Here is a 23,073-nt window from a genome sequence, read left to right as displayed (position 1 = left end):
TACAAATGAGATGCATAGGGCAAGGCATGTGGGAGGGAGCGCGGAGCTTCCAGGGCTTGGCACCCTCCAGGAACCTCCACGTGCCCAGCTACCAGAAGCTCTCTGAACCCTGTCTTCTTGGGTTTTTGTGGAGGCTTCATTACAAAGGCATGACTGATGAAACCACTGGCCATTGGCGAACAGCTTAACCTTTAGCCCCCTTCCCTCCCAGTATGTGGGATGGTAGGATGAAAGTCCCAGCCCTCTAATCCTGCCTATGTCTCTCGGATGACCAGCCTCCATCCTGAAGCTACCTAGGGGCTGCCAGCCTTCAGTCAATCCATTAATACACAGAAAGAGATCACTTTGGAGAGTAAAGCTTTTAGGAGTTATGTGCCAGAAATGGGGTTAAAGATGAAATATATGTTTACTAATATCACAAGGGTTATGATGTGTAAAGGGGGCTGAAACTCGCTAGGAATCCAAGAATACAAAATAAAGAGAGGCCGGGAGCAGTGGCTCACACCTGTAATCCCAGCACTTTGGGAGGCTGGGGCAGGAGGATCACTTGAGGCCAGGAGTTCAAGATCAGCCTGAGCAACATAGCAAGACCCTTTCTCTGCAAAAAAAAATTTAAAAATTAACCAGACATGGTGGCATGTGCCTGTAGTCCCAGCTACTCAGGAGGTGGGAGGATTGTTTGAGCCTGGGAGGTCGAGGCTGCAGTGAGTCACGATTGTACCACTGCACTCCAGCCTGGGCAGCAGAGACCCTGACTCAAAAAATAAATAAATAAAGCCAGGTAACACTCGAGAGCCATTTGACTGGAAAAAAGCAGAAAGTTGGTGGGATGTGGGGCTGTTGGGACCCCTCAGGTGCTGCTGATGGGCATGTGGACAAGGCTGCCCACTCTGGAGAGCACCTGGCTGCACTCAGGCAGATGTCTACAGACTGAGACCGAGGACCTCTACCCCTGGGTGCACTGACAAAGGAATGCCAACAGATCCATATGGGAACACGCCTGAGGATGCGCACTACAGCTTCCTTTGTGGGAGGGGAATAGGGTACAATGGGGTCCCTCATTGGGAGGACAGAGACACAAAAGAGGATGCCACATGGAGCACCAAGCAGTTAAAGCAATTCGGTGTTCACAGAGCAGCATGGATGGATCCTAAAGCCACGGTGCCGAGTGAAAAGAGAACCCGACACAGAATGGGACCCAGATGGTAATGTTTGGTAAACTAAAAACTGATCAATAGCCAGGTATGGTGCTGCACGTCTGTAGTCCCAGCCACTCAGGAGGCTGAGGTGGAAGGATCGCTTGAGCCCAGGAGTTGGAGTCCAGCCTGGGCAACATGGTGAGACCTCGTCTCTTTAAAAAACAAAAAATACAAAAATAAAAATCGATAAATAAAACACACATTTTGCAAGAACACAACACAATCAAAAATGATACATCAAACACAATAGAACGTCACCTGAGGGATGGGCACAAAAAGGCCGTGATTATAGGAATGAAAATGAAATAAAACCAGAGAGATCTTGTACCTCACCAAAGACAGCTGGTAGTTATAAGGATGAGGGTGGTCCCAGGGTTGAACTTGCCCCACACCAGAACCAACGGTGCCTGGGGAAGTACTGACTCAGGACGGGGTAGGAGAGATGGCGGGTCCAGGACGCCACTTTGCCTGGGAACTCTTGAGTTGGTATAGCCCCAGGGCTTTTTTCAGTCGTCTCTTTCTTGTTAACAAAGTCCTCTGGAACTGATTCTGTAGTTTTTCAATTTGCTGCTGACACCTAGAAGGAAAACGGAATTAAAGACAGAAATCCAGTCCCATCCCTGTTATATTGGGACCATCTTACTGAAGAAGTCTCCTGTGGAGGCCACCATGCTGCCCTCTGAAGTCACCTCCCATGGTGGCCTGGGGCAGGTCCTCCCTTCTGTTCGCCTCTAGCCCTTCTGCTCTCAGGAGAGGCCGCTCCTGCCTGGACTGCTGTCTGTGCACAGCACGCTTCCCCTCACCATTGTACTCTCTGTTTTCTAGTGGGAGGTCTGAAGAGCCCTTGGAGGGGAGAATATAAAGAACCAAGACATCCACCACCAAATCAAGCCAATTATCACCAGACCCTCCATGCCCAGCCGAGGGAGCTTTCGCCAAGGGCCCCAGCGCCTCGGCCAGTTGAGGAGACAACAGGCAGAGCCCCTAAGCTCCAGCCTCCTCTCCCACCAGAGCCCCCAGAGCCAAACAAGTCTCCTCCCTTGACTTTGAGCAAGGAGGAGTCTGGAATGTGGGAACCCTTACCTCTGTCTTCCCTGGAGCCAGCGCCTGCCAGAAACCCCAGCTCACCAGAGCGGAAAGCAACCTTCCCAGAGCAGGAACTGCAGCAGCTGGAAATAGGTATGGACAACCATGGCTGCAGCTGGGGCCCTGAGCAGTGGCCGCGGAGGCCGGCGCTTCTCCTTACCTGCGGTGTGGGCTTTCTTCTAGCCCCTTCCCCAGCAGCTCAGCTTCTACAGACTGTGCAGGAAGAACCCCTGAAAAGACAGCCAGCCTCCTCCCAGTCTTTCACAGCCATCTTCCACTTTTCCCTGCAGAATTATTCCTGAACAGCCTGTCCCAGCCATTTTCTCTGGAGGAGCAGGAACAAATTCTCTCGTGCCTCAGCATCGACAGCCTCTCCCTGTCGGATGACAGCGAGAAGGTGAGTCAGTTGTGGCCCCGCAGCCATGGCTCCAGGGGTGTGGTTCTCCCGGTCCTGGCACAGAGCAAATAGCTTTGCGTCCAGCTAGTGAATGGACTTTGCAAGTAGTGGGTAAAGGGAGGGTGATGGGGGTCACCCCTTCCTTCTGGTAGGGGTCCTCACTAGTTTGGGGGAGGTGGTCATGGTTCAGAGTGAGAGAAACCATGGGAATCTACCCTTCTGGGATTAGGGAATGTGTTTTGCCACCAGAGATAATGGGGAGGCAGGCCTTGGTCCCCCATGGAGGCAACCCTTACCCTCCTCCAGCTGAGGGCATGAGCAGTGCCCCTTTGCCTCAAATGAGACCCAAGCCAGAGATGGATCCTGGAGCCCAGGGCCCTGAGTCCATACCCAATCCTGTTGTTTCAGAACCCATCAAAGGCCTCTCAAAGCTCGCGCGACACCCTGAGCTCAGGCGTACACTCCTGGAGCAGCCAGGCTGAGGCTCGAAGCTCCAGCTGGAACATGGTGCTGGCCCGGGGGCGGCCCACCGACACCCCAAGCTATTTCAATGGTACAGTCCAATTCCCACCTGCTCAGCAGCCCCCATGGCAGCTGATCTGCCTGGAGCTAGACAGCCATTGAGGGATTGTGTCTCCCCTCCCCTGGCACAGTGGGAGGGAGGAGGGCGCCTGGTCCCAGAACTTGAGATTCCTGGCCAGTAAGTTGGGTTTCGAGCAAAGGTCCCAATCACCCACGAGCCTTTCCTGATTGGGCAGTGAGGGACCATTATGCCCTCATTGGCGGCTGATAGAGTCCCAGAAGGTTCCCCCAGCTTGGGGAGGAGAGCAGTCGCTCATGACCTGGAGTCAGGAAACTGAGCAATTAATCTCTTCTAAAGGGAAAAAGGAACAGGACCCATGAGCATTTTAATCAGAAACTCAGCCAAAGGAATCCCCTCTGAGAGCTGAGGTCAAATGAGGAAGACAAAATTCCTTCGTTTTCAAGCTTGATTGCATAGGTTATGATGTGGCTTTGCTAGAACAAGGGCATCATCAGATCGGAGTGCCCTGCTCTCCAGGGCAAGTGTGACTCATGGCAGCAGGCCCCCATCGCTGGCCAGAGGCCACTTCAACTCGGGGAACAATCTAAATTGCCCATAATCTAATTTGAGGATCTTTGTGTTCAGTTCCTTTCTGCTGTGCATCCAAGTTGAAATACTACTTCCCCATAGGAGCCAACCCCAGCTCTTAGCAACGCACAGGCCAGATCCCAGGTGCTGGCGGCCAGGAAGAACTAGCAGGTGTATATAACATGAGGGCTGTTCCAGCCTGAATTTTTTATTTTTCTTATAAAATGCAGCTTTGTGACTGGGTGTGGTGGCTCACGCCTGTAATCCCAGCACTTAGGGAGGCCAAGGCAGGTGGATTACATGAGGTCAGGAGTTCGAGACCAGCCTGACCAACATGGTGTAACCCCATCTTTACTAAAAATATAAAAATTAGCTGGGTGTAGTGGCGCATGCCTGTAATCCCAGCTACTCGAGAGGCTGAGGCAGGAGAATCACTTGAACCCGGGAGATAGAGGCTGCAGTGAGCTGAGATTGCTCCATTGCACTCCAGCCAGGGCAACACAGTGAGACTCTGTCTCAAAAACAAACAAAAATGCAGCTGTGCTTAGACCAGCCTAAACTTTATCTCTGCTGCTTCATCACACCACACCTGCTCCCCTCTACATTAAGGGCAGAGTGACTTTTAACAAAAACATTCCCTCAGCCCCTGCCAGGACCCTGGTCCTTGGAGAGCCAGCAGCCGCTCTCCTGACTGTCACCTTGCCCGCCTTCTAGGTGTGAAAGTCCAAATACAGTCTCTCAATGGTGAACACCTGCACATCCGGGAGTTCCACCGGGTCAAAGTGGGAGACATCGCCACTGGCATCAGCAGCCAGGTAAGGGGGGCAGGTACGCTCTTGACCGGCAGAGTCCCAGAAACCAGTGCACCTGGCCCCACCCTCCAGGAGGAAGGCTTTCAAAGAAGTAGAATGGCACTCTAGGGAATACTTGGAATTGGCCTTTGATGTCCCCCAGGGCCTCAAAGCAAGACTGGCAGTGGTGACGGAGAGGTCCTCCAGACCCACACTTGGGCTGGGTGGGATTCTCTGAGTCCTGTGGAATGACAAACAGACAGTGCCCTTAGGGCTGCCAGTCTGGCTGGAGGGAGATGTCCTTACCCTTCTACGTGGCTTCTGAGCCCCATGCCATGATCTCAGCCCACTGGTTTGCTCCACCCTTAGATCCCAGCCGCAGCCTTCAGCTTGGTGACCAAAGATGGGCAGCCTGTTCGCTATGACATGGAGGTGCCAGACTCGGGCATTGACCTGCAGTGCACGCTGGCCCCTGATGGCAGCTTCGCCTGGAGCTGGAGGGTCAAGCATGGCCAGCTGGAGAACAGGCCCTAACCCCCACCCTCCACTGCCGGCTCCACGCTGCCGGAAGCAGCCTTCCTGCTCGGCGCACAGTGCTGCCCTGAAACACAGGCTCAGTCGCCCCCAGGGATCTGCCAGCCCCCGGCTCAGCAGTGGGACCAGGGCCTGGCCGCAGCAAGGTGGGGGCAAGCAGAACGCCTCCCAGGATTTCCCACCTGAGTCCTGCCCCACCCTGCTAAGAAAACACTCTGCCACATGAGGAGACAGAGGAGGACGGCAGGAGTTCCCTCGGGAAACAAACAGGATTTTCTCTGCCCTGCTCCAGTTGAGTTGGCCTGGCCCACTTGGATCAGTGACCATTTGCTGGCAGACAGGGGAGAGCAGCTTCCAGCCTGGGTCAGAAGGGGTGGGCGAGCCCCTCAGCCCCTCACCCTCCAGGCTGGTGTGAGGGTGTCGAGTGTGTAAGGGCCCACACTCAGGTTCAGTGCACAACCAGGTCAGCAGGTATGCCCACCCGTAGGTTAACGGGAGGCCTCTGACCCCCTTGCCCGGCCTCACCTGGCCAGCTCATCCCTTTCGGGTGTAGGGGAAAGGAATGCCTGACCCCAGAAGGCTCCCTGGTAGAATACACCACACTTTTCAGATTGTTGCAACACAGGTCCTGAGTTGACTTCTGGTTCAGCCAAGGACCAAAGAAGGTGTGTAAGTGAAGTGGTTCTCAGTCCCCAGACACGTGCCCCTTTGCTGCTGGCTACCACTCTTCCCCAGAGCAGCAGACCCTGAGCCCCTTCGGGCCCAGCACTGCCCCAGACTCGCTGGCGCTCTTCCCTCATCTGTAAAGGTGAAGGGTGATGCAGGATGTGCCTGACAGGAACGGTCTGTAGATGGACATGATCAATACTAAGGAAAGCAGCATACGGAGACGCTCCAGCACCCCAGCCCTACTGTCAGTGTCCAGCGTGCGGGCCCCCCAGAGCACAGCTCACACGAACACTCACCCTGCCCTGCCCCGGGCCGGAGGGTACTGCCGACGGCACTTTGCACTCTGATGACCTCAAAGCACTTTCATGGCTGCCCTCTGGCAGGGCAGGTCAGTGACTCTGTAGGAGCATAGCAGGCCAGGAGATGGGGTGAAGGGACAGTCTTGAGCTGTCTACATGCATGTGACTCCTCAAACCTCTTCCAGATTTCTCTAATAGCACCCACTTCCCCATTGCCCCAGCTTAGCCTCTTCTCCCAGGGGAGCTACTCAGGACTCATGTAGCATTAAGTCAGCTGTGAATTGTCAGGGGGGTGTCAGCTAGCCTCAACCTCCTGGGGCGGGGGACGCCGAGACTCCTTGGGAGAAGCTCATCCCCACGTCTTGCCAAGACAGCCTTTGTCCAGCTGTCCACATCCAGCCAGACTGCTCCCGGGGAGACAGCCCCGGCCCCCAGCACATAAAGAACTGCAGCGTTGGTACTGCAGAGTGTGGGTTGTAGAGAACTCTTTGTAAGCAATAAAGTTTGGGGTGATGACAAATGTTTCCAGGCCATCGGTGTCCTCTCTCTTGCCTGCTGGCTTGCTGAACCTCACGACACTAACAACTGCCTCTCTGCCTTCTTGGTGAGATCTTTTCAAGTCCCCCTTGTTTTGGACAAGGACTGTTTCAGCCCTTGAGTGGGGTGCTTTCCCACCACTCCCAGTGGGTGCTTCTAGTCCCACCTCTGGGCTATTCATTCAGACCAGTTAGGCAAGATGCCGTGTCCAGTGGCATCAGGGAAGTCCCTCGCCAAACACTGCCAGGCTGAAGGGTGGAGGAGGCGGATGACAAAGCCTGCATGCTTTATGCCACTGCCCAAGTCAGGCAGCCCCCTACCACCAGAAGGGAAATAGGGATGGGTTCTGGGCCCTGACCAGCTAGGGATGCTGGATGCACACCACAGGCCCTCCACCCTCCCCTCCTGTCCTTGAGGCCTGGACTCAACCCTTTCCGCTGCCTCCTGAGCCCTGGATGGGGCCAGGGATGCCCTTGTGGCTGAGTTCCTTGGTCATGGAGCTGGGGCACACGTGATGCCTTATCGAATGTGGCTCCACACTCCCTGTGTGCACAAGTGTGTGTGCGCGCAGCTTGGGTTGGTTTAGCCGGTTGTTGGAAGGGCCCTGGGACCACGAAAGGGGCGGCGGCCCTGAGCCCCTGGCGTGCAGAGCGGGTGCAAGTCCGGTCCAGCAGAGTCAAACTTACCTGCCGCCTGTCTGTTGCTCTGGGCCCGCAGCGGAAGCGCGAACCCCACTCCCGAGGTCTTTGGAGAGGGGTTCTGGCTTCGGGCCCGCAGCCTTCGGAGGACACCTCACTCGGGCCGCCCCCGCCCGCCCGGAACCTAAATGCGGCTCCCTGCCTGCGGGGTCGCGGCGGGGACGTCACAGAGGCGGCGACATCACAGGCCTCCAATATTTCCAGCGCCCCCCAGTCTCCCAGCCAAAGAGCACACTGGAGGCTGAGAGGCAGCATCTACCAGCCCGCTCCCCGCCTCCAGGACAGAGCCTCGGTCTGCATGGGGGTGACAGGTGGGAGCGGGCGGGCGCCCGGGGGCGGGGGTTCGGGCGCGGGGGGTGAAGCGAAAATGAGTGGGGGCGGGGCGCGGAGGGGGCGGTCAGGAATCGGCCCGGGGCCCGTTCCCCTGCTCCCAAACCCCCGGCACCTGAAAGGCAGGTCGACCCCCTGCCAAAGCCCACCCGGTGCCCCTGACTATGGCTCCCAGCCTCAGCCCCTGCGTGGTGCACACCCGCGTGCGCGCACGGACACGCATGCGCGCCTTGGAGTAGGGACTGCAGCGTCAGTGGTTCTTGAAGGGGTTCTAAGACCACAGAAGGAGCAATGGCCTTGTGCACAGGAAACGACTCATGAATTATCCTGAACTGCAGATCCAAAAAATCACATCCAGTTGTCCCTGCTTGATGCTTGAGGCTTTGCAGGGAGGAGCAGCAGTCTTGAGCAGATTTTCATTGAGCGCTTCCTTGGTGTCTTGTACTCTTCTCTGAACCAATGAGCAAAGATGTTTGCCCCTAGTGCCCTGGGTCTCCCCTTCCCATAGGGGCGTCAGATCCCCCACTGAAATGGTGGCTTTCTTTTGGGGATCCTCTCTCCTAGAAGGGCATGAGCCAGCATTAAAAATTATCAAAAATTAGGTGGGCATGATGGCTCAATGCCTGCAATCCCAACACTTTGGGAGGCAGAGGTGGGAGGATCACATAAGGCCAGGAGTTCAAGACCAGCCTAGGCAACATAGCGAGGCTTTGTCCTCTACAGGAAATGTTTAAAATTAGACAGGTGTGATGGCATGAGCCTGTAGTCCCAGCTACTTGGGAGGCTCACTGGAGCCCAGGAGTTGCACTGAGCTATGATGACACCACTCCAGCCTGGGCCACAGAGCAAGACCCTGTCAAAAAAAAAATTAACCAGAGGTCGGGTGCAGTGGCTCACGCCTGTAAGGAAAAACGTAGATTGGACAGCCAGGTCTGTCATGGAGAGGATTACACTGATTATTTGAATTGGGCTTTCAGGCATGAGTAGGACTTTGCCAGAAGAAGGCTTTCCAGGTATGAGAAATAGCATTTGCAAAGGCATTGGGTGCAGAAGGGCCTGCGGTACTCTGGGGGTAGCTTTGGCTTAGGGTGAGGGACAGGAGATGGATGCCAAGAGATGAAAAATGAAGGTAGAGATCAGACCAAGAGGCCACATGGAGTCTGGGGGTGACCAGAGGCAAGTGAGATATAGCAGGCTCACTCTGGGGTCATTGAAAATCCAGGTTGGAGGGGGACATGGTTGCAGTGGTCCCACTGGAGGACTAAAGAGATTTAAGACAGTGCAGTGAGTAGCATCCCAGAGTCTGGAGTCAGCCAGACCTGCCTTTGGGTCGTGTGCTGCTCTTAATAGCTGTGTGACCTCATACACGTTTCCTCATCTGTGAGAGGAGAGCCGTGGCCAACTGGGCATAGGGTAGGTATGAAGATTGAATATGCAAAGCACTCAGCACCAAGTGCCAAAGGGTAGGAAGACATGGGTTTGTGTTGGCTCTGGTACTGGGAGATGAGGAGAGCATCAGGGGTAGGAGGGCAGAAGCTTCGGAGTGAGGAGGAGTCACAAATGACCCAGGTTTCTCATTTGGGTGAAAGGATGAAGGATGAATGGGGCGAGGAGAGTGGATATGGAGAGATGACAGACTAGAAAGGGAGACAGGAGTCAGACAGGCAGAGCCGTGGTGGCCACACTTAAGAGTCTGGACATACAGAGTGTGAATTTGAGGTAAGAAATTAGGCCAGGGACGGTGGCTCATGCCAACACTTTGGGAGGCCAAGGTGGGAAGATTGCTTGAGCTCAGGAGTTTGAGACCAGCCTGGGCAACATAGTGAGTCCTCATCTCTTTTTTCTGTTTTTTTTTGTTGTTGTTGTTGTTGTTGTTGTTGTTTTTGAGACTGAGTCTTGCTCTGTCGCCCAGGCTGGACTGCAATGGCACCATCTCGGCTCACTGCAACCTCCACCTCCCGGGCTCAAGCCATCCTCCCTATCAAAACCTAACAAAGACATTATAAAGAAAAGAAAATTATACACCAATATCCCTCATGGATATGCATGTGAAAATTCTGAAAAAAAGCCAATCAGATCCAACAACATATTAAAAGGGTAATACGTCATGACCAAATGAGGTTTATCCCAGTAATGCAAGGCTGATTTAACATTTTAAAAAATCAATTTATAGCTGGGCACGGTGGCTCACACCTATAATCTAGCACTTTGGGAGGCCAACGCAGGTGGATAGCTTGAGCCCAGGAGTTCAAGACCAGCCTGGGCAATATAACAAGACCCATCTCTACAAAAAATACAAAAATCAGCTGGATATGTTGGTGAACACCTGTAGTCCCAGCTACTCCAGAGGTGAGGTGGGAGGATCACTTGAGACAGGGAGGTTGAGATTGCCGTAACTGCGCCACTGAACTCCAGCCTGGGTAACAGAGTGAGACCCTGTCTCAAAAAAAATCAACGTGGCCGGGCGCGGTGGCTCAAGCCTATAATCCCAGCACTTTGGGAGGCCGAGACGGGCGGATCACGAGGTCAGGAGATGGAGACCATCCTGGCTAACCTGGTGAAACCCCGTCTCTACTAAAAAAATACAAAAAACTAGCCAGGTGAGCTGGCGGGCGCCTGTAGTCCCAGCTACTCGGGAGGCTGAGGCAGGAGAATGCCGTAAACCTGGGAGGCGGAGCTTGCAGTGAGCTGAGATCTGGCCACTGCACTCCAGCCTGGGGGACAGAGCAAGACTCCATCTCAAAAAAAAAAAAAAAATCTATGTATTTTACCATAAGCAGAATACAAAAATATAAAAGAATTATCACCCAAATAATATAACATTACTCATATGTTAATGTATTATAACGTATGTTATGTCTACATATATAATATTAAAGAAAAACCATATGATCATCTCAATAAATGCAGAAAAAGCATTAGGCAAAATTCTCAATAAATGCAGAAAAAGCATTAGGCAAAATCCAGCATCCATTCCTAATTAAAACTAAGCAAACTAGGAGAGGAAACTTCATGAAGATGCCCAAGCTAATAAAAGGCATCATGAAGAAACCTACAGCTAGCATCATCCTTAATGGTGAAAGGCTAAACACTTTCCCCTAAGCTCAGAACGAAGTGAGGACGTACACACACACTCCTACTCAACATTGTATGGAGATTGTCTCCTGTGCAATTAGGCAAGAAAAGGAAATAAGAGGAACCAGATTGGGAAGGAAGAAGTAAAAGTGTCTTGACTCACACACATTATTGTCTATGTAGAAAATCCGACAGAATCTAAAAGGAAAAAAAAAAAAGCTATGAGAACGCATGAGATTTTAGTATGGTTGCAGGATACAAAAGATAGATCTATTTCTGTGTGCTAGCAACAAACCACTGGAAATAGAAATTCTTTCGGCCGGGCACGGTGGCTCATGCCTGTAATCCCAGCACTTTAGGAGGCCGAGGCGGGCAGATCATTTGAGGCCAGGAGTTTGAGACTGCCTGGCCAAAATGGTGAAACCCCATCTCTACTAAAAATACAAAAAGTGAGCCGGGGCCAGGCGTGGTGGCTCAGGGAAATTTTGTAAAGGTAGCAAAAATCCCAGCAATTTGGGAGGCCGAGGCAGGCGGATCACGAGGTCAGGAGATCGAGACCATCCTGGCTAACACGGTGAAACCCTGTCTCTACTAAAAATACAAAAAAAATTAGCCAGGTGTGGTGGCGGGCGCCTGCAGTCCCAGCTACTCTGGAGGCCGAGGCGGGAGAATGGCGTGAACCCAGGAGGTGGAGCTTGCGGTGAGCCAAGATCGCGCCACTGCACTCCAGCCTGGGGGTCAGAGCAAGACTCCCATCTCAAAAAAAAAAAAAAAAAAAAAATTATTTCAATTATTTCATATACTGTAGAATATCATTTGAATCCCTAATAGAATATTCTCAAGTTAGGCACAGAAGTCCCAAGCTGAGTCAACATCTGACTTTTTCTCCCAGCCCTCAGTGCTATTAAGAGGCTCACACAACAGTAATTTCTTCTCCTGTCCATACCCAGCTGCCATTTATGGAGGGGTTGAGGCTGTAGGTGTTGATTAAACTGCCCAGGGAAAGGTAGCAAAAGTCCTGAGGTCAGAAGCCTGGGGAACAGCAGGACCTGGGGTAGGGGGAGTTGCAGAGGGAGAAGAGAGACACGTGAGGAAGCCAGGGAAGCATAGTGATCAAGGAGGTGGAGGGTTGGGGGATACATCCCCCAAGACCAGGCTAAAGCAGATGGTCCCAATCCCAGGACCAGCCATGCAAGGACCCCTCCCTCCAGCCGCTACATCTCTAGGAAGAGATCGCAGTACATTCTCATCCTTCCAATCGCTTCCTGGGAGTGATTCTTCCCAGCCAGAGCCAGGGCTGTCACTTCCTGCCACACCCCAGGCTGATGGGGACCCACCTTGCATGATGGCAGGGTCGTCATGATGGCCCCACCATCAACCCCTATGCATGACCCTGGGTAGCAGAGAACAGGGCAGCCTGGTGCTTCCCACCCCCACAGGGTGAAGAAACAGCTTCTGCAGTAAAAGATACAAGCTTCCAGGGATGGGTGTGGGGTTGGGGACATTCCCAAGGAGTCAGTCTCCCCTGCAGAGGGGGATCTGAGCTCATAAATCGTCGCCTAGGTGCTAGCACCACCTCAGATCACACACCCCGGGTGCAGGCCTTGGCCTGGAGTCAGTGATGGATGATCCAGAGAGAGTAAAGGAAGCCGGCAGAGGAGCAGGAATGGGGAGATGGGGAAGGTTCGCGTGGGGCGTGATGGGGACTCCATGCAGTTACAGGCTCCTGGGAGTAGCCGGGGGCCAGGGAGTTAAGAATTTCCTGAGTCAAAACCGCATTCAAGTCACCACTTCAGCTATGATCAGCTGGGGGGCCTTGGGCAAATGAACCTGTCCTAATTTTTTGTGTTGAATCAATGAGATAAAGCAGGTAAAGTGCCCAGGCTATGGAAGCGCCCCGCATGGTCGGGGTACTGTTAGCAGTCACGGTTTTAGGGGAAGGAGATGGAACAGGGAGCCTCCGAGGAGGCAAGGCACAGACAGAGTGGAGGGAGCAGGACTGGAGGATAGGAATGGCTACCGGCTAGGGAACAAGGAGGGCGGGGCAGGTCGGTGAGGGAATGCAGCCGGGAACAGAGAAAAAGAAGGGCAGGAGGAGGTGGCTGGCTCCGGAATCCCTCCGGGACTGTCCTCTACCCTGCAGCTCCCTGCCCTCACTTCCTTTCCCCTGCCAGGTACCCATGGATTTCCATGCTGCAGCAAAGGGTCAGTGGAGGTTGCAGAGATGCGGTGAGAACCATCCCCGATCATCACAGGCCTGCCCCGAGCCCTCCAGGACCTCCAGCCTGGCCCCCAACACCACCAATCCCCCAGCCTAGGATCTCCCTCCCTTCTGCCATTTTCAAAACCTCCCCGGCGCCAGTGTCCAGGCCAAAAGACTGGGGAGGGCATGGGGTATCTACCCTCCCACTTCTGTGTATGCCCTCAGCCCCTGGCAGAGGAAGACTGAGGGGTGGTGAGGCACACCCAGGGACAGGATAGGACCTGACCCCTCAGAGATACCTGGCTTGCTGAGGACAGAGCTGCTCAAGGCGGGGGTGGGCAGGCACTTGAAGAAGGAGTGGGCAGGTGGGTGGGAGGACATTGCTCTGGGGCTCCCCTGCTGGGGACTAGTGTTCTGGGCACTAATTTGCGAAGTGAGTTGCCCCAGCTCACCTGCAATGATTGATAAAAATGAGATTCCTGGGCCTTACCTCCAACCAACTGGATTCCTCTTTTGCGGGGGCAGGGGGGGCATGAGTTGGCAAGGAGTTTCCTAAACTCACTAAAGTTTCAGAATACAACTCCAGACTTCCTGGTGGCAGTGGAGTGGGACAGCCAGGGGAGTGGATGAGCTGGTGGCGGGGTGGTCGGGGGGAGGTGCATCTTGCCAGCCTCTGTTACAAGGCAGAGGGCTTTGAGGGCCCCAGAAACCCCCTTCCCGCTGAAGCCACCACCCACCCCACAGATCCCCATCACCCACTCTGTTTCCTTCTGTCTTAGAGATGACTTAAGTCAACACCAGATACAAGAGGAACAGGAGGTAAAAATGGGGGTGTCCTCTTATGGGGAGGTGGTAGGCAAGTGGCAGGGCTCTTCCCTAAGTCCCCACCAGCCCCTACCCTTGACAATCCTGGGACCCTAGTACCAGCCAGTGTGGGTACACTCACATACACACCCTCACCAGGCAGGTCTCTGAGAGGAGGCAGGCATGCGGTTGGGGGGCGGGGGGAAGAGAGCAGGACCCGGGGCAGGGGTGGGGCAGGGACTCAGGGCCAGGGAGGGCCTCAGGGGCAGGACCTCCCGCTCCTGCCTCCTCAGCTTTGAGTTGAAACATTTCAGCTGGAGGCAGACATACTAGAGCAGAAGCCCCAACTCAAAGTGGTCCTGGCCCCAGACCCAGACCCAGAACTGGAGATCGGACAGGTGCCGGCTTTACTGGAGTCAGAGCTGTACCCAGCCCTCAAGCTTGAAACTGAGCTGGACACAAAAGCCAACTGGAACGAGGAGTCTGACCTCGAAGAGCCCCTGCAGCTGGTGTGCCAGATAGAGTCCGTCCACTCCAACATGGCGCCGCCCACGCCGCAGACCTTCAGACCATGGAGTCTGAATTCAAACTACGGGAGTTTCACGGAGGAGAACCACGTGTCCGCCTGCCATCACTCCATCAGTGCACAGACCTCCAAGCACCTCTTCTGGGCAAACAAGCTCATCCAAGCCTCAGAGAACAGCCTGCAGCGGGCCATCAACATGCAGCTCAACAATGGCAGCGCAGGCCAGCCCATCAGTTCCCAGCTCCGGGAGGCCATCCCCACTGACGCCCTGTGCTCCAAGGAGCAGCTCCAGAGCCCTGATGCCCGCTCAGCTCCTCTGGCCACAAGCTCCCAGGAGCCAAGCCCCCTCCTGTCCTCAGATCTCCCGCCACCCATTGGCCTGGCAGAGCTAATCACCTTTGCATCTTCCCTGGCCATGGCCTCCTCCAGCAGGGCGGATATGCCCAGTTTGGAACACATGATGAAACCTCCACCCCAGGAGGCTCTGGAGCCTTCCACAGAGCCCCTCCTGATCACTGCGGAGGAGCAAGAGCCAGAAAAGCACGCAGAGACCCTGCCAGAGAAACCACGTGAAGCCAGAGCACCACTGAAATCTTGGAGTCAGGAAGACAAGAACTTCACTCAATCTTACTTTGACTTCAGCAAGCCAGGGATCAAGAGGGCCACCATCAAAGGGCAAATGCAGCTTCTCCAGCCACCAGCCACGTCCCCTGTGCTGCCGGGAGGCAAGGAAGAGTGAGTGAGGCCAGCCCCACAGCTCCCATAGAGGGGCTATGCTAGAACATAGAGGGGTCCTCACACAGCCGGGTAGGGGTGGGGAACACTGGAATGAGGACCTGGGAGCAGGATGTGGTGGGCTGTGACGCCTCCACCTCAGTGACCTCATAAAGGCTGTTAGAACAAGGTTCCAGTGGACCGAGGTGCAGAGCCAAGGCGAGGGCTGGAGGAGGCCTGGGGACCAAGGAGGGTGGGCACAGGGGCCTGGGTTCAAACTGGGAAGGACCACGCTGGCATTAGGCAGCTTCCCACCCTGGGGTTTGGGCCTCACCAAGGTCGGAAATGCTCAGGCTGGGGTCTGCCCTGTTGAGAGCCGTTTGGCCCCAACCCTGGGGTCCAGGCCACTTTTCTTGAGGGGAGAATGAGGATGCAGGGCACTCCAGTACACCTTGCTTTCTCGTGGTGAATGGACACAGAACGTAACCTCAGCTGCCCAGACACAGGCAGCAGCAGAAGACCTCTTCCCCCCAGTGACCTCTTCAGAGGGGCCTCTGGGCTCAACCCTCTCCTTCGACCAACCTCTGGGGCCCAAGTGACACTCTCTCTTTTGTGTTGCAGCTCAGTGCCGCCAGGAAAAGAGAAACAGAATCCATTATTGGTGAAAATCCATTTTAAGCTGTCAGCCCCCACAACCCCAGAGAAATGACTAGACAGAACCAATAAAGCCTTCAGTGCTGGCCGTCAGCTCAGCCTTTTGTGCAAATGCCCCTGGGCCAGGGAGCTCACCTGGCTGCTGTGTCCTGGTCTGCCACCCCATTTTTTAGCTGCCCCAGCTCCACCTGCCCCCAGAGGGCAACGCCACCCTTGTCCTGGCCACCCATCTCTCACCTGTCCACTCCCCAGGGTCAGTTCCTTTCACTCCCTCCTGGCCAGCCCTCTAGGCCAGCAGAAAAACTTGTGGCTGGTCTTGGGGCGACCTCGGTGTCCTCTGAGGCTTCCATTTCTTAAACTGTGAAATGAGGCTTCCTCTTGGCCTGAGGCCAGGGAAGTGTTGGGATCATCTGAGGAGATGGCCTCCTGGGCATGGACTGGTGAGAAAGTGGGTCTGAGGGGGATCTTCCTGCACTCTTCATGGAGAAGGCCTGGCATGGGGAAGGGATTGTGTCCAGGAGTTTGAAGGGGAGGAAAATGAGGCCGAAGGACTGGTCCTCCACGGGTAACAGGCCGGAGCTAGAAGTACCTTCAAATGCAGGAGAGAGCCATACATCACCTAGACGTGTGCACACAGACATCACCAGCTGCCCAGCACATCACACATACAGCACCCACACACAGAGGAAGCAGCATACGACACCCATCCCCATGTACACATGTGCCTGTGACAGTCACATGTACCAAATATGCACACAAGGCCGGGTGTGGTGTCTCACGCCTATAATTCCAGCACTTTGGGAGGCAGAAGCCAGCAGATCACTTGAGGTCAGGAGTGCGAGACCAGTCTGGCTAACACGGTGAAACTGCATCTCTACTAAAAATACAAAAATTAGCCGGGCGTGGTGACATGCGCCTGTAGTCCCAGCTACTGGGGAGGCTGAGGCAGGAGGATCTCTCGAGTCCAGGAGGCAGAGGTTGCAGTGAGCTGAGATTGCACCACTGCACTCCAGCCTGGGCAACAGAGCGAGACTCCAACTCAAAGAAGAAAAAAAAAAAAAATGCACACAAATGCACACACCTCCCACCCAGGGTTTAGCCTTGGAGGCCGAGAGGGCAGGCAGTATAGACTGACTCCTGGCAGAGTAGAGATGGCAGCAAAGGAAGGAAGGGGATTCAGAGTGCATGGATGGACAAGGATGTGGACAGGGCAGCCTGGGGGAAGGAGAAGGGGAGGCTGCGCCATGGCCTGGCCTCAGGTTCCCTGCTAAGTGAAAGCCCAGCCTTGTGGATCTTCAAGAGCCTGCCCAGCTTTCGGAGGGTCCAAGGAGACAGATGCCTAGGGCCTGGAGGGTGTGAGTAGGAAGGGGTGAGCAGTTCAGAATGGGTCAGGGCCAGGAGGAGAAGCGGGCGGGAGACTGGAAGGAGGGACAAGGAGGAGCTGCAGAGGTGGGTGTCTTGGGGGCGGTGGGGGACTGAGCCAGAATCACTGGGCTCTCAGGACTAATCTTTCCATAGGTTTTTTTAAATTAATAGACTTTATTTTTTAGAGCAGTTTTAGGTTTGCAGCAAAACTGAGTGGAAAGTACAGAGAGTTCCCATGTACCCCTGTCCCCACCCACATACAACCTCCCTGGTTCTGGACATCCTGCAGTGGTACATTTGTTACATTTGTTACAACTGATAAACCTACACTGACTCATCATCATCACCAAAAGTCCACAGTTCGCATTGGGGTTCACTATTGGTGTTCTACATTCTATGGGGGTTTGTTGTTGTTTTTGAGACGGAGTCGTGCCCTGTCACCCAGGCTGGAGTGCAATGGTGTGATCTCAGCTCACTGTAACCTCTGTTCACCTCCTGGGTTTAAGTGATTCTCCTGCCTCAGCCTCCCAAGTAGCTGGAACTACAGGCACCCGCCACCATGCCCATCTAATTTTTGTATTTTTGTAGAGACAGGGTTTCACCATGTTGGCCAGGCTGGTCTTGAACTCCTGACTCTAGGTGATCCACCCACCTTGGCTTCCCAAAGTGCTGGGATTACAGACGTGAGCCACCGCGCCTGGCCCGTTCTATGGGTTTTGATTGTAGTGTGATACAGAGTCGTTTAATTGCCCTAAAAGTTCTGCGCTCTACCTGGCCCCTCCAACTCCTGTCAACAACTGGTCCTTTTACTATTGCCACAGTTTTGCCTTTTCCAGAATGATTCGGAATCAAACGGTATGCAGTTTGTTTCGGTTGGCTTCTTTCACCTGGTAATACACGTTTAAGGTTCCTCCACGTCTTTTCCTGGCTTGATAGCTCATTTATTTTTAGTGGTGAATACTATTCATTGTCTGGGTGTATCACTGTTTATTTATCCATTCACCTACTGAAGGACATCTGGGTTGTTGCCAAGTTTTGGCAATTATGAATAAAGCTGCCATAAACATCCATGTGCAGGTTTTTGTGTGGATATGAGTTTTCAAAACATTTGGATAAATACCAAGGAGCACAATTGCTGGATCATGTGATAAGGGTGTGTTTCGTTTTGTAAGAAACTGCCAAATTTGTCTTCCAGATTGGCTGCACCATTTTGCATTCCCACCAGCAATTCATCAGTTCCTATTATTCCACATCCTCACCAGCATTTGGTGGTGGTAGTGTTTTGGATTTTGGTATCTGAATAGGTGCATAATAGTATCTCATTGTTTTAATTTGCAATTTGCTGATAACATATGATGTTGAACATTTTTTCATATGCTTACTTTCATTTGTATGTATTCTTTGGCGAGGTGCCTGTTTAGATTTTTTTTTTTTTTTTTTTTTTTTTTTTTTTTTGAGACAAGGCCTCTTTCTGTCACCCAGGCAGAGTGCAGTGGCTCAATCATGGCTAACTGCAGCCTTGAACTCCTGGGCTCAAGTGATCCTCCCGTCTCAGGTTCCCAAAAAGCTGGGATTAAAAGTGTGCACCACCATGCCTGGCTAAGCTTTTTATTTTTTGTAGAGATGGGATCTTGCTGTGTTGCCCAGGCTGATCTCAAACTCCTGGCCTCAAGTGATCCTCCCACCTCAGCTTCCCAAAGTGCTGGGATTAAAGATGTAAGCCACCACACTTGGCTTTTGCCCTTCTTCTTTTTTTAAAAAAAATCAGGCTGTTCATTTTCTTACTGTTGAGGGGTTTTGTTTTTTGGTTTTTGAGACAAGTTCTCTCTCCATCACCCAGGCTGGAGTACAATGGTGCCATCACGGCTCACTGCAGCCTTGAACTTCTAGGCTCAAGCAATCCTCCCTCCTCGGCCATCCAAAGTGCCGGGATTACAGTCCTGAGCACCATGCCTGGCCTTACTGTTGAGTTTTAGGAGTAATTTGCAGAGGGCAGAAGACCAAGAGATTGAGTCATCACTGAGAACAAACAGGTGACCAGGTCTGGAGGAGGGTCCTTTTCCCTCACCCGGGGTGGGGGGAATCACTGCCCTAGCCCTTTCCCCAGAATCCCCTGCATAGAGGACTGTGGTACAGTCTCATGTGGAGAATCCTGGGAGGAGGCAGAACTGTATACCCACAGGCCTGGTCCCAGGTCTGAGTACCTACCTACTCAGGAGTCTGAGTACCTGAGTGGGCTGGACCCCTCTGCCTCTCCTTCCTGCCTCTAAGGCCTCCACAGCAGCCTCAAAGGCTGCTCATATGAGATCCAGCAGAGGAGCAGGCAGGCAGGATGCAGAAAGGGAGGCTGCAGCTGCACACTGCCCGGCTGACCCAGACGGAGCTAGCAGTAGCCATGGCCACAAAGGCTGAACATACCATGAGGAGGGCAACAGAAATCCAGGGCCTTGTGGCTGCCCATCCAGCAGAGTCAGGTCCAGATGCTGGGTCTGAGAGGTAAAGGCAGGGACCAGGGGCCAGGCCTTGGGGGCTGGGTTTGGGGTAAGGCCTGGCTGGCCCTGGCATTTCTATGCAACAGGTGCAAAGACCTTTCCAACCTCTTTCTTTCTCCTGGGGCAGCTTGACAGGCAAGACACCCCAGCAGCTGGCAGGTGAGGGCCCCAGGACTGGGAGTAAGGAAGAAAATTAGGGGGTGCTCAGGGAAGAACTACAAGGGATTGCCTGCCCTGAAGCTGGGGTCAGTGCAAGAAGTCAGTGTTTGCAACCATCCCTCCATGCTTGTCTGACCCTAGAGCTCACAGTTTGTGTGTGTGTGTGTGTGTGTGTATGTGTGTGCGCGCGCATGTGTGTGTGAAGGAGGGAGGAAAGGAAAACTCAATGGATTGGTAGATAGGTGAATGCAGGTATTTAGATGGATGGATAGATAGATGATGAACAGGATGGAAAAGAAGGGAGAAGATAAAGGAGGAGAAAAAATGACGGGAAAAATCTGAGTTCCCCTGCCTCATGGGGTCTAGGACCATAGGGGTAAAGGCAAAAGAAACCACAGTCCCATGCTCCCCCAAACAACATGTCCTGATATTGGCAAGGGTCCCTCAAAGCAGAATCACTTTATTCATCATCAACAATGTTCAGTGCCTATGACACGCCAGGCACCAGCAGGGCTCCAAGGCACTGTAGCTTCAGAGCCAGACTGCCAGATGTGACCTTGGACATGAATTTTGAATGTTTTTCAAATATGAGTTTTGGACATGAGGACTGGATGGGCACATAACATGTACCAATACACAACAGCCACTGCTACTCTTTATATTAAAAGTTACAGGCCAGGCCGGACGCGGTGGCTCACACCTGTAATCCCAGCACTTTGGGAGGCTGAGGCAGCCAGATCACGCGGTCAGGAGATAGAGACCATCCTGGCTAACCTGGTGAAACCCCGTCTCTACTAAAAAAATACAAAAAACTAGCCGGGCGAGGTGGCGGGCGCCTGTAATCCCAGCTACTCGGGAGGCTGAGGCAGGAGAATGGCCTAAACCCAGGAGGCGGAGCTGGCAGTGAGCTGAGATCCGGCCACTGCACTCCAGCCTGGGCGACAGAGCGAGACTCCGTCTCAAAAAAAAAAAAAAAAAAAAAAAAAAAAGTTACAGGCCAGGTGTGGAAGTTGACGTCTGTAATCCCAACAGTTTGGGAGGCTAAGGCGGGAGGATTACTTGAGCCCAGGACTTCGAGACCAGCCTGAGCAACACGGTGAAACCCCATCTGTACAACAAATTAAACAATTAGCCAGGTGTGGTGGCACATACCTGTGATGCCACCTACTCAGGAGGCTGAGGTGAGAGGATCGTTTGAGGCTTGGGAGGTTGAGGCTGCAGTGAGCCAAGATCTCACCACTGCACTCCAGCCTGGGCAAAGAGTGAGACTCTGTCTCAAAAATAAATAAATAAATAAAAATTTAAAACACCCAGGAGGAAGTTGGAATGAGCCAAGTCGTCAGTTCCACCTGAGTTAGAGTGGGCAGCTCTCAGGGTTCCTGTGTGGGTGGTTCATCTTGCCACCTGTCCCCCTCTATCCTCAGCCTTCCAGGATATCTTCAAACTCTTCAGCTGCAGCCCAACAGGTACCGTGGACATGCGCAGCATGAAAGGTGCCCTAGGCAATGTGGGTATCCAACTGAGTCCACAGGAGACGTTCGAGGCTCTGCGGCAGGCAGACTTGGATGGTGGGTGCCCCATCCCTGTCCTCTTGTCCCCTCCCACCTCCAGGTATTCTTCTAAAGTATACCTCCCTAAAGAATACCACAAAATCCTGGCCTGTTCCTATTTTAAAGTTCCCTCTTACAGGAAGCCTGCCCTGACCAACACACCTATCTCATGGCCTGTAAACGTTGCTACTGTGTTAATCCTAATCCTGATTTGGGAAACCCCAAGGCACGGGTCATTTCTCCCCCATTCAAACTAGGGTCTGCCCTTGGCTAGAGGCAGGACTAGATTCTCTAACACCTGGAACTGCCAGCAGGCATCTGTAAGGCAGGCCTTCTGCAGGGGCAGGCACCCACAGCGCCCCCTGTCCTCTCTCCCCAGGTGTTGGAATCGTAAGCTTCAGTGACTTCCTGGGTGTCTTCAATGACAACCACCGCTTGGCTCAGTGCATGGGTGAGGGGCAAGGCTGGTGGAGGAGGGGTGGGCCTGGCCTGGGGGAGCCCCCTCCTCACGCTCCTTCACCTTTTTTGCCCCCAAGCCGGGTGACGAACAGCCAGGTCTGTGACCCCCAGGGACTGCAGACCCTGTTCTTGGAAATGCTGTTCAAGCTGCTGGGCCGGGGCTTTGTGCCCTCCAAATTGGCACAGGAGGTGATGAGGTGGGCACAACCATACCAGCTCCACGGAACCCCTGATGTTCCTGCCCTAGAGACGGGAGCCTTGAATTCTGGGTCTGTTTCCTGGGCCCCAAGTCGCCCCAGGACAAAGCAGTGGCTCCCGGCCCTGCTTTGGCTTCCGCACCTGTGAGACAGAGAGGGCTGGGGCTGGGAGTGTGAGGCGGCCGCCCCGCCTCTCTTCTCCAAGCTACTACTTCAAGAAGCAGTGGGCTCTGGGGCTCAGCCCAGGCTGCGGGGGTTGGGGGGCGCTCCACGCGGGCCTCACCTTCTGCCACGCGGCGCGCATCAGCGGCCTCTCCAACTAGGAGCTGGCGCGCTCGCTGCACAGACTGCACGAAGTAGGTGAGTCCCCGACGGGGCGGGGTGCGCGGGGACCCGCGGGAGGGACTTCTCCCAGCCACTCACAACCCCCGCCCTAGCCTCCTACCCCCAGGACCCGCTCTGAGGACCGTCTCCTCCTCTACCTCCTCCCGGGCACCCACCCCAGGTGCGCGCAGCCCCTACTCTCAGATTCCTAACCTGGAGGGGTCGGCGCTCCCGGAACGCAGGACACGAAGCCCAGCCGCCGCCCCGGCTTCCGCCTGACCCAGCCCTACTAGCCCGGCCGCCCCAAGTTCCCGCCCAACCCGGGGCGTGGCTCGGCCTAGGTGAGAGCCGGCGGGCGGGGGAGGGATACGCAGTGAGGGGCGGGACAGGTGCGCGGAGGCGGGACAGACAGATGGGGCAATACCGGCTGGCGGAGGGGAGGGGCAGGCGAGGAGCGTGGGTATGCCCGGAAGAAATGGGGCCCCGGCAGGGGGAGACGGAGGCGGTACACGCGGAGATGTAAGGCGAGGTCACTCATGGCGTCACTACGTACTGGGTAAGGCGAAAGGGAAAGGGACCAGATGCCCAGGTAGGCGGCAGGACTGGCGCAAATGGAGCGGGGCAGCCGGAAGGAGAACTGGTGCGGGCTGGCGGGGCGGGTCTGACCCCAGCTGCCCGCTCGCCCTTGCGCTGGCCCCCTCCGGCCTCCCGCAGGGATCCCGGGCCAGCCACGAGAGCCTCCGTCCCCTCAAACAGGGCTCCCTCGCCGCCAACTCTAGTAAAGAAGCAGTCTTTCTCCCAGGCGCCCGCTGGTTTGCAGAGGCCTGCTATGAAGAGCTTGTACAAGTAAAGCGTTTGCTGAGCGAAACAGGCTGCGGCGGGCACTGAGCCGACGCGTAT

General features: G+C 54.4%; 3 protein-coding genes and 1 long non-coding RNA gene across 4 annotated transcripts in view; 3 read left to right on the top strand and 1 right to left on the bottom strand.

The window, feature by feature from the left end:
- Nucleotides 1-6,610, top strand: part of MAP3K14 (mitogen-activated protein kinase kinase kinase 14) — a 53,920-nt gene extending 47,310 nt beyond the window's left edge. The window contains exons 12-16 of the mRNA XM_010383629.2: nucleotides 2,025-2,378; nucleotides 2,576-2,682; nucleotides 3,091-3,235; nucleotides 4,508-4,608; nucleotides 4,954-6,610. Of these exons, the coding sequence (XP_010381931.1) occupies nucleotides 2,025-2,378; nucleotides 2,576-2,682; nucleotides 3,091-3,235; nucleotides 4,508-4,608; nucleotides 4,954-5,118 (872 nt within the window). The 3' untranslated portion in view covers nucleotides 5,119-6,610. The remainder of the gene's footprint in view (nucleotides 1-2,024; nucleotides 2,379-2,575; nucleotides 2,683-3,090; nucleotides 3,236-4,507; nucleotides 4,609-4,953) is intronic.
- On the bottom strand, nucleotides 1,526-2,872 carry LOC104678375. Its single transcript, XR_004054917.1, has 2 exons — nucleotides 2,446-2,872; nucleotides 1,526-1,776 (listed from the first exon to the last, which is right to left on the bottom strand). It is a non-coding gene; the product is annotated as an uncharacterized LOC104678375 (long non-coding RNA).
- Nucleotides 6,611-7,529: 919 nt separating the features above from the next.
- Nucleotides 7,530-15,715, top strand: SPATA32 (spermatogenesis associated 32). The gene is made up of 5 exons (XM_010383628.2): nucleotides 7,530-7,632; nucleotides 12,901-12,955; nucleotides 13,709-13,748; nucleotides 14,048-14,994; nucleotides 15,595-15,715. The coding sequence occupies exons 1-5, from the start codon at nucleotides 7,620-7,622 to the stop codon at nucleotides 15,680-15,682; spliced, it is 1,143 nt and encodes a 380-aa protein (XP_010381930.2). The 5' UTR covers nucleotides 7,530-7,619; the 3' UTR covers nucleotides 15,683-15,715.
- A 3,672-nt stretch (nucleotides 15,716-19,387) lies between these two features.
- LOC104678378 (EF-hand calcium-binding domain-containing protein 3-like) lies at nucleotides 19,388-23,061 on the top strand. The gene is given in 7 exon segments (XM_030924117.1): nucleotides 19,388-19,488; nucleotides 19,612-19,643; nucleotides 21,068-21,211; nucleotides 21,573-21,660; nucleotides 21,745-21,849; nucleotides 22,055-22,205; nucleotides 22,888-23,061. Coding segments are annotated over 7 exon segments (795 nt in total).
- The last annotated feature ends 12 nt before the right edge of the window (nucleotides 23,062-23,073 follow it).

This window comes from Rhinopithecus roxellana, chromosome 19 (genome assembly GCF_007565055.1).
Source record: "Rhinopithecus roxellana isolate Shanxi Qingling chromosome 19, ASM756505v1, whole genome shotgun sequence".
Lineage (NCBI taxonomy): Eukaryota > Metazoa > Chordata > Mammalia > Primates > Cercopithecidae > Rhinopithecus > Rhinopithecus roxellana.
This window is presented reverse-complemented; position numbering and strand designations above follow the sequence as displayed.